The sequence below is a fragment of the Melitaea cinxia genome, chromosome 4 (genome assembly GCF_905220565.1).
Source record: "Melitaea cinxia chromosome 4, ilMelCinx1.1, whole genome shotgun sequence".
NCBI classification, from domain to species: Eukaryota; Metazoa; Arthropoda; class Insecta; order Lepidoptera; family Nymphalidae; genus Melitaea; species Melitaea cinxia.
In genome coordinates, this window is record NC_059397.1 from 12,916,349 (window position 1) to 12,924,849 (window position 8,501).

General features: G+C 31.5%; 2 protein-coding genes across 2 annotated transcripts in view; one reads left to right on the forward strand and one right to left on the reverse strand.

Annotated features, from left to right (window-relative positions):
- The window catches only part of LOC123670229 (probable phosphorylase b kinase regulatory subunit alpha), a 28,903-nt gene extending 23,810 nt beyond the window's left edge, over nucleotides 1–5,093 (reverse strand). Inside the window, exons 1-6 of the mRNA XM_045603738.1 lie at nucleotides 4,725–5,093; nucleotides 3,459–4,444; nucleotides 2,569–2,782; nucleotides 2,386–2,495; nucleotides 1,654–1,801; nucleotides 271–435 (exon numbers count right to left, since the gene is read on the reverse strand). Of these exons, the coding sequence (XP_045459694.1) occupies nucleotides 271–435; nucleotides 1,654–1,801; nucleotides 2,386–2,495; nucleotides 2,569–2,782; nucleotides 3,459–4,444; nucleotides 4,725–4,983 (1,882 nt within the window). The 5' untranslated portion in view covers nucleotides 4,984–5,093. The remainder of the gene's footprint in view (nucleotides 1–270; nucleotides 436–1,653; nucleotides 1,802–2,385; nucleotides 2,496–2,568; nucleotides 2,783–3,458; nucleotides 4,445–4,724) is intronic.
- Nucleotides 5,094–5,343: 250 nt separating this feature from the next.
- Nucleotides 5,344–6,793, forward strand: LOC123669917. The gene has a single exon (XM_045603433.1). It carries the CDS (start codon nucleotides 5,547–5,549, stop codon nucleotides 6,252–6,254), a length of 708 nt encoding a protein of 235 aa, XP_045459389.1. The 5' UTR covers nucleotides 5,344–5,546; the 3' UTR covers nucleotides 6,255–6,793.
- Nucleotides 6,794–8,501: the final 1,708 nt, after the last annotated feature.

Consider the following 8,501-nt stretch of genomic DNA (forward strand, 5'->3'; position numbering starts at 1 on the left):
AGTCAGTCTTCAATTAGCTATAGTTAATTTAAAGCTGGTGTTTCTGAATATATATATTCCTTTAACAAAAATCAACAAGAAACTAAACAGTTCTTTACATTTACAGCATACTTTTGTGTAATATTGTACTTTGAGTGATTTTATGTATAGGTATGGTAATTTCCCTATAATAATCATAAATGCTAACTAATTTAAAGGTAATAACCCCATAGAAGTAAAACCGCTAAATAATAAAATTGTAGTTACATAAATAAGATGAACATTACTTACTATCTGGATAACCCTCCTCTTGACTTCCCAAAAAACTCAAATTAGTTATCGCGGACGTACTCAGAAAATCGCCGAGGTTCCCAAGAGTAACTCTTGTTCCATTAATGTAACCAGATTTCAACTTTTTCATCGTCGTCACCATAGCCATTGGAATTTTACCTTGATCTGAAAACATTATCAATCAGAAAATCTCTTCATGAGACTATAATTAAGACTATGAAAGCAATAACACATAAAAGCCAGAATAGGACCAAATATGTTAATATATCCTATTACTTTCATTTTAGGTTAAACTAGGTAAATTTATACATGCAGTTTTGAAAAAAAAAAACCTTATAAGTAAAAACAACCCAGGACCAATTTTACCGGTTGTTATAAGGTTGAGTAATCTAATGAATAACCAAAATCAAAATCAAAATCAAAAATAGCTTTATCCAAATAGGCTCCAGCAGAGTACTTTCAAATCGTCATTTTACAAATTAAAACTTTAAAAATAAATTATTATTTTTGTAAAAGTGAAGCTACCACCGATTCGGAATGTAGATTCTGCAGAGAAGAATCGGCAAGCAAACTCCGACAGTATCAAACAGTTAACGATTTCATTTTTTCTACTTCAGCATTCGCAATTTGTGAAGCCAATAGCCGTACTTTATTGTTCTTCTAAGTACCAAATAAATTTTATGAGCAACTGGTATAACCCGTCATATATGTAGAGGTATATTGCCAGTTCTAATAGTAAATAAGTTGTTTATAATTAAAATGATTGATTTGGTCGTCATGGAAGTAATTAAAATATTTTGATAGGCGTAAAGGAAAGACTAGATAAGAAAAATTTATCAAGTAAATAAGTGATACATTTTAATTATTGACACAATCATAATTTTTTATGCAAAATTTTTATCTTAAAAAAGTGAATATAGAAATATTTAGTTTGTACTAATTAGTTGATAGTGTTTTAGCAACAATTATATTACGAAGGAAAAATAAAATTTAGTAAAACAGCAATTAGTCATGTAAGTTTACCTAACAGGTAATGTGTAGCAAGTAATGTAATTGTCGGACGTCCAAGCATTTGTTTCCAGCTCATACCGAGAAACGCGACGTTTGCCGTAAAAGTGCTCGCAAGCAACGCCGGGTCGCGCGTCATGTAGTACTCTTCGTAGTCAAAATTCTATAAAGCCATGCGAGTAAATTCATACGAATGATATTTTTGGATTCGTCATTATATGACATGGTGATAAGAAAAATTGATTGTTAAATAAATTTAATTTAGAACATCAATTAGACGGCATAACTAGGAAAAATATTGTTATACATGAGTTAGTATACACAGGGGACCCAAGCACACAAATTAATACAATAGCATTAAATTGCGTAAGATACCTAAATTCATGTCATTTAAAGTCAAAACCACAAGAGGTCTTCCGAGGAGATTTTGCCATGAAGACTTCAAGAAAGCAATTTCGGCTTTTAGCATGTCAACCATCAGTTCATAGTCAGAAGCTATGAAGAATCTTTTCATGTCAGAAAACTATTAAACCAAACAAAAGTTATGAATACATTTTAAGAACAGAAATATAAGAAATAAAAAATTATTGAAAATATATTAAAACACGGATATTAAAAATTAAACATACAAGCATTTTTGACAGTAGCTTATTTTGCTTATTTGCATAGTCTTATTTAGTTTCCTAGTTTTTGTAATTGTAACATGTAAAGCCTTTTTAGAAAGCAACAAATAATTTTAACACACATTAAACACAGCGTTTACAGCATATGTTGTGAACAGATGAAAAATTAAAACAAAAGAGTAGCTTGTGGTAAATTTTACATAAAACAATATCTAAACAGTACATGTTAAGGCTATTTTCTTCATCACTAATTCGCCTTATTGGGCTTAGAAAAAAGTGGTATAAAAATAGTATTTTTGCAAAGCAGATTTATCTAATATAAATAAGGATATACAATTTTTTAAGCTAAAGTAATACGTTTAAGTAAATCTAAAGTGAATCATATCTAATTTCTATATATATTTTTAACTCTCTATACCAGCAACTTAAATAAAAAAATATTTAACTATAACATTATTATAAAAGGTTAGCCATTTATACTTACTTGCGGAGCGAATGCAAAAATGCGTTCATTTAACGAATACAATTTGCTTGTGCTAAGAATACCCACATCTCGTGACTTTCTTCCAGATAATCCTAATTTTTTATTACGACCTTAAATAAAAAGTAATCATATATTAGAATACGGATTTTCAATTATTATAAATAATAAAAGTATGACAATTACCTAAATATGTATATAAATGACTAAGAACTCTGGCTGGTTGAACCTCAATGGGTGCAACCTCACTTATTGTTTGTACATGCAAGTCATATTCAAGAAGTTTATCCCGAATTTCATTATCTTCAGCTAATATGACAATCTGAACCACAACATCAGGCTTCTTTTCTGAACAAAGTCTTCTGTTCAAAGGGTCAAGTTCTCCAACTGCTAGAAATCCCTACAAAAATTGTATCAATAAAATATACCTTTTTTTAATTTTCGTCATCACTTCAGTCTAAGCTAGCGTAGCTCACAAATAGACCAAAAAAAATTCTGGTCAGGATTTTATTAACAAAGAGTGTAGAGAGTATTTAAATTATTCACTTGATATTAAATCATAAATTCAATCTTTCACTGTTCAAGCTTCTCGACTTTGGAATTCTTTACCCTTGCATATTAGACGTGTACAATTGCTTTTTAGCATTTTCTTAATATTCAACGTGAATAAAATTATATATATCTATGTATGTATGTACGTATGTATGTTTTTATGTATGTGTTTGTAAATATATTCGACCGTTTATGTCTCAATTTGTACACCTACACTGACACAATACCATCTCCTCTGCCACTAGGTTGCCTGGAAGAGATCGCTTTTCAGCGATAAGGCCGCCCTTTGTACCTGATAATACTCTGTTTAAGTCCATAATATGTCTTATTTCTGTTTTGGTGTACAATAAAGTGTATTGTTATGTTATGTTAAATTTATTTAATTCAAGCAGGTTTCAGAATGATTTTGATTCCATATTTCACAATATAATTTACCTACCAACAAAAACCTCAACAGACTCTTTAAAAAATACCACAATGGTAATTATATCATAAAAAGGACTAATTAAATTACAAAATCTTACCTCTTGTAATAACTTTCCTAGGATATACAATGACTGTGCCCATATAAAAGGACACCTTCCTAGCGGTATTCTTTCCTGACTACCTGGCTCCATTTGCTCCAAATTTGCTTTATCCCCTGGCACTGCATACAACTCAGGCACTAATTTTATACCATCATCTTTTCTTAACATAATTTTCTCCAACTTTTGCATATACTCAGTAACATTGTTCTTGTCGCCTTGGAAGCAGTAATCTAATATAAGATAGCAGAAAAATAATGGCCATTCGCATTCTATATTTTCAAACATTCTCAATTCCCATGGCTCATAATAAAGTCTGTTAGGATCTTCTCGTGGTGTTTTATGTCCATCTCTCAGAAATCTTTTACATCCATATTTCCCTTGTAGCTTTGACACTATTGTATCTCTAGTTTTCGCTATCAACTGCGGATCATCAACCGCAAATGCTGGATAGCTTATGATAGAAAGAAGACCAGAGTCTAACTCTTTGCTGTTTGATTCTCTTGGCAACATTGATTGCAAGACAGCTTGACATTTTTGAGCCTCATCAGCTAATACATGTATTACACTTGATGGTCCTCCACGAGCACCAAAAAGGTCCAGCTCATTCATAGCTTCTAAAGCTGCTTTAGCCATACCAATTGAGCTGGCATTAAGTTCTGGTAGCCCATGGTTTGTTTTATCTCCTCTCTCCCAAATTCCATAATCAGGAATACAATAGGCTGATTCTATATAAAAAACTAAATTTTGAATGAAAGCAACTTCATCCAATGAAAACACTATCTGCAAACCAGATGCAGTCATCTGTGCTAAAATAAGGAGATACAATGAGATAGCATCAATTTGTAGATGTCCCCATTCATTATCTTTCACAACAGTGCCTCCAGTTTTTGAAGAATACTTAGCATGAAGTGAATCATGGGGGTGTTGTGTACTTTTGAATTTTTCTACCTTGTCTTTTTGCTGCATCATAGCCATAAGAAGACCTAAAAAGATAAAAACATTTCACATAATACATTTCTAATAATACACAGTTGATTCTTCTTAAGGTCCTAATTTAATGACTGTTTTTCACATGATAATCAATTGATATAATTGATATAAATTTATTAACATAACTTAAAATTATATAAATAGTACACCCAGAATTGGGGTCCATAATCGAACCCATAACTCTGAAGCGGAAACTCCCTTCTTTCATTGTCAACTGCGCCAACGGGGCAGTTGAATTTATTTATTTATTTTTAGATAAAAAATTTAACAAACCTCTCATTAATTTAACGCAGCTCTGTTCTAACTCATATGATTTAGCTCGATCTTCATCCTGGTCGGCAATCTTTTTGAATGCCATAGACAGTCCCCAAACCGCCAAAATGCAATACAGGTTGTCTCTAATCCAAGCATGATCATTATTTGGGCCCGCTGGGAACAAGCCTGTAACTGGTTGCTGGTGATCCAAAATTAACTTGTGCACAACTCTCTGGTAGTAATCGAGACGGACTCCCGAATTACTTCGGGTCCTCATTTTGAATTGCAATTGCGCCCTTTTAACGTAAGTATAAAATAATTACCATTTATTATAACATTTTAACTTTGTAATTATTTTGCTCGACATGTCATTTGAAAGTCGTGAATGTCAGTGTCATTAGTGTCATTTCAATTTTTATTTTGTTTTTGCTACATTCTTTCCCTTCGAACAAAGCAAAAGTTTTACGCTATACAGCTTTTTCGAATTACTGTTACTAATGTCTTAACTAATAAAAGCTTCATCACATTACAATAATTTATAATCATCAATTAGAGCAACCTCGATTAGCACTGAAAAGAAAGTTTAAACGTGAAAAGAATTTTTTTATTTAATTCGTTCTGATATTCTGTCATATATTATATCATTGATGACAGAATTTTTGCAACAAAGTAATCTGTAATTTTTATGTTGACGTTTTGAAATAGTTTTGGAGAAAAAGTTTCGTTTTGACTTTTAGATTTTGTTACTATTTGTTATTATACGTGTTTACTATTGAAAGTTTTATTTGTTATATTTCTAGATCTTTTTTAATTATTTTTGTTTTGTATGTGTTATTAACAATGTATAAATATTTGGTACTGTACAACATATTGCTTATCACTTTTATTCAAGGAACAATAATTCCTGCTGTAAAGATCCCTGTGAAAACATCAGTTGACAATGAATTATCCAAAGCTGTTAAAAATACGACAAATACATCTATGAGTGAAGGTGGTGCAATAGTATCCAGTAATCCTGTCACACTGTCTGTTGAAAACGAAAGTTTGCCTAAAAATATTGATAAGGAACTGAGTAGCAATAAAGGTAAATCTATCGTTCCACGAAAAGGTGTTATCTATAATCCAGCTGAAGATGTTAGCCATGACAAAATTAATCAAAGCTCAACTACTACAAAAAGTAAAAATACTACTATTGAAATATTGAAGCGAATTAAATTAGAAGGGTTAAATGAAACAAGTACTTTTAATGACACACAAAAATCAAATATCACAAAAAATTATAAGCCTTTAATATTGTCACACGAAGCTTTAGCGAGAATGGATAAAATAAATAATTTGGAACTTGATGAAGACGGTCCTAATATTAAAGTACATTCAGCGAAGGCAAGTGGTCATCCAGAAATGATTATGCCTATTGTAATAACAATATTAGTCGTTCCTATGTTTGCTGTACTGGGTTACATGGCTGTCAAAAGAGGTCAGGAAGCTTGGAAGAACAGACATTACAAAAGAATGGACTTTCTTCTCGATGGGATGTACAATGATTAACTTGGTAGACTTCATTAATTATGTTACAAATTAATGAAAGATTTCTACAAATATTGGAGAAAATAATGATTGCTACCAAAACAACTTTGTCTTGTTGATAGATAGATGCATTTGACATTATCAAAAAAAAATCTCACATTTTTTAATGGTTGTTTTGCTTTTGCAACATGTGATCTAGCTTCAAATTATATTTTGGAAGTTATTATTTTGTTATTTGAAATAGAAGATTAGAAATAAGAATAAGGATATATATACTAGTGTATGAAAGCTCAAAAGGATTGACAATATTTACAAAGCAATAATAAGTGAGGTGCTTTTTCATGTGCCTTGTTTATATTATTTACTAATCATAGTGTAATGTACTTTGTATTTTTGATATTGTAATTTTTAAATATAGCTTTGTAGTCTTCCTAAGATTTTATTGTTGTGATATATTCAGAATTTAATGTTAAACTATGTTGAGATTGTTAAATACAAATAAAATATAACAAAATTATATTTTACCAATAATTGTTAAATTAATAAAGAACTTAATTTTATTGGAGTTTTTATTTCTTACAATTAAGCAAATTTCTAATGAATGAAAACTGCATGTAAAAAAAAATTTGTGAAGTTTTACTTTGAATAGATAGATACAATGGTAAAATGAAATTTTATTTGAAAATGTACAAAATTTGTTTAATAGCAATATGTTACAAGTAAGATTTTGTTAAAATTCATTTGGGGACCTATACATAAAAGTGAAGTTGAAGTGTCTGTCTATAATATCAAAATGATCTCTTTTAAGTGCATGTAGACATTTACACTTTACTAAAAAACAATTTAAAAAAATCCGTCTGTCTTTCTGTTCGTTCGTGCTAATTTATGGAATGGCTGAACCGATTTTTAGTGAAGGTTGTCGAGTAACATAATTATAGGCTACTTTTAATCCCGGAATTCCCGCGAAACCGAATTTACCATGCGCGAATTCCAACCGCCCAGATAGATATGAATTAACCAAAACTTTTTTTTATTAAATACTACAATTTTTACGAGCAAAAACAACTAAATCCCAAAATAAGATAAAGGAAGTCTCATATGGCAAGACCTTATATCTCGTAATTCCCACGGGATCAGAATAACTCTGTTGAAAAAATTACGAATGTCCAGATACAATCTCCCACGCGAAAGAAGTCGCGGGTACAGCGTAAATTTGTACCGCCATGTTTTTTTTCCACCCAAAGTTTTGTCAACTTTTTGTTTATTTAACTTGCAATGTATGTATGTTTGTATGTTTGTTACGGTGAAATCTCGCAATTGAATTTTGAAGCATACCTATATCTTCAATCGACAAAAAAACTTGTATACACGTTTACTTTGGATGACAATGTATGGTAAGCTATGTGACGACATTCTAAATCCGATATGGCGGAACACCCAAGATGGCGGACTAGTTGTTTTTAATGTATTCCTACATTAAGGACATCAAATGAAAGGGCTTGTTGAGAGTAATTCGAAAAATAAAGTCAGGTTACTCGAAATCCAATATGGCGGATTTTTGAGCCTGTCATATCCCACTACTGAGCCTAGGTCTCTTTCCCATGTATGAGAAGGACCAGAGCTTAATCCACCACGCTGCTCCAATGCGAGTTGGTGAATCTATTCCCTATTATGAGTAACGATCGCTACGAGGTGTACATGATAACAGCCGAAACCGATAGCTTAATCTGTTCTCCGAGGCACGGTGAAGAGACCCACAGGGACTAACAACCAAAACGGCACGGCAAACATCAGTATGGCCAATACAAATGTTTGTCACGTGCGGGGATCTCAAGCCAGTGGTTCTTAGATAGATCTATCTGGAACCCAAATAGCCCAGCAGGGTAGGCAACGGTATCTGATTACCGTCAGGCATGATACCTTTGTTACCACAAAAAAAAATTAAGAGAAATGTTTAAACGATTTGCAGGCTGAGTAATAAGTAATGCCCTTTGATTCTTGCAGAGTTATAGATAAACGTATTAAATTAAGAATAAATCTAATAACAATTTTCCTACGTTACCAGTCCTTTGACATTCTTACAGTTACGTGAAATCTGAGATGGAATAGTAAATTAAGTACTCATGCATATTTTAGTTTACGGCTCCATTATGTGAGTGTAGTATGATTATAATTTGGCGCAACAAATTAAACTGAACTGTATCAACATTAAAATTTGTGATGAAAGTTTTTAATATCTACAAAAGTTATCAATGGCTAAAAGCTAGT

Excerpts from the sequence above, each read along its gene's own strand:
- LOC123669917 (XM_045603433.1), top strand. The coding sequence starts at position 5,547 with ATGTATAAATATTTGGTACTGTACAACATATTGCTTATCACTTTTATT.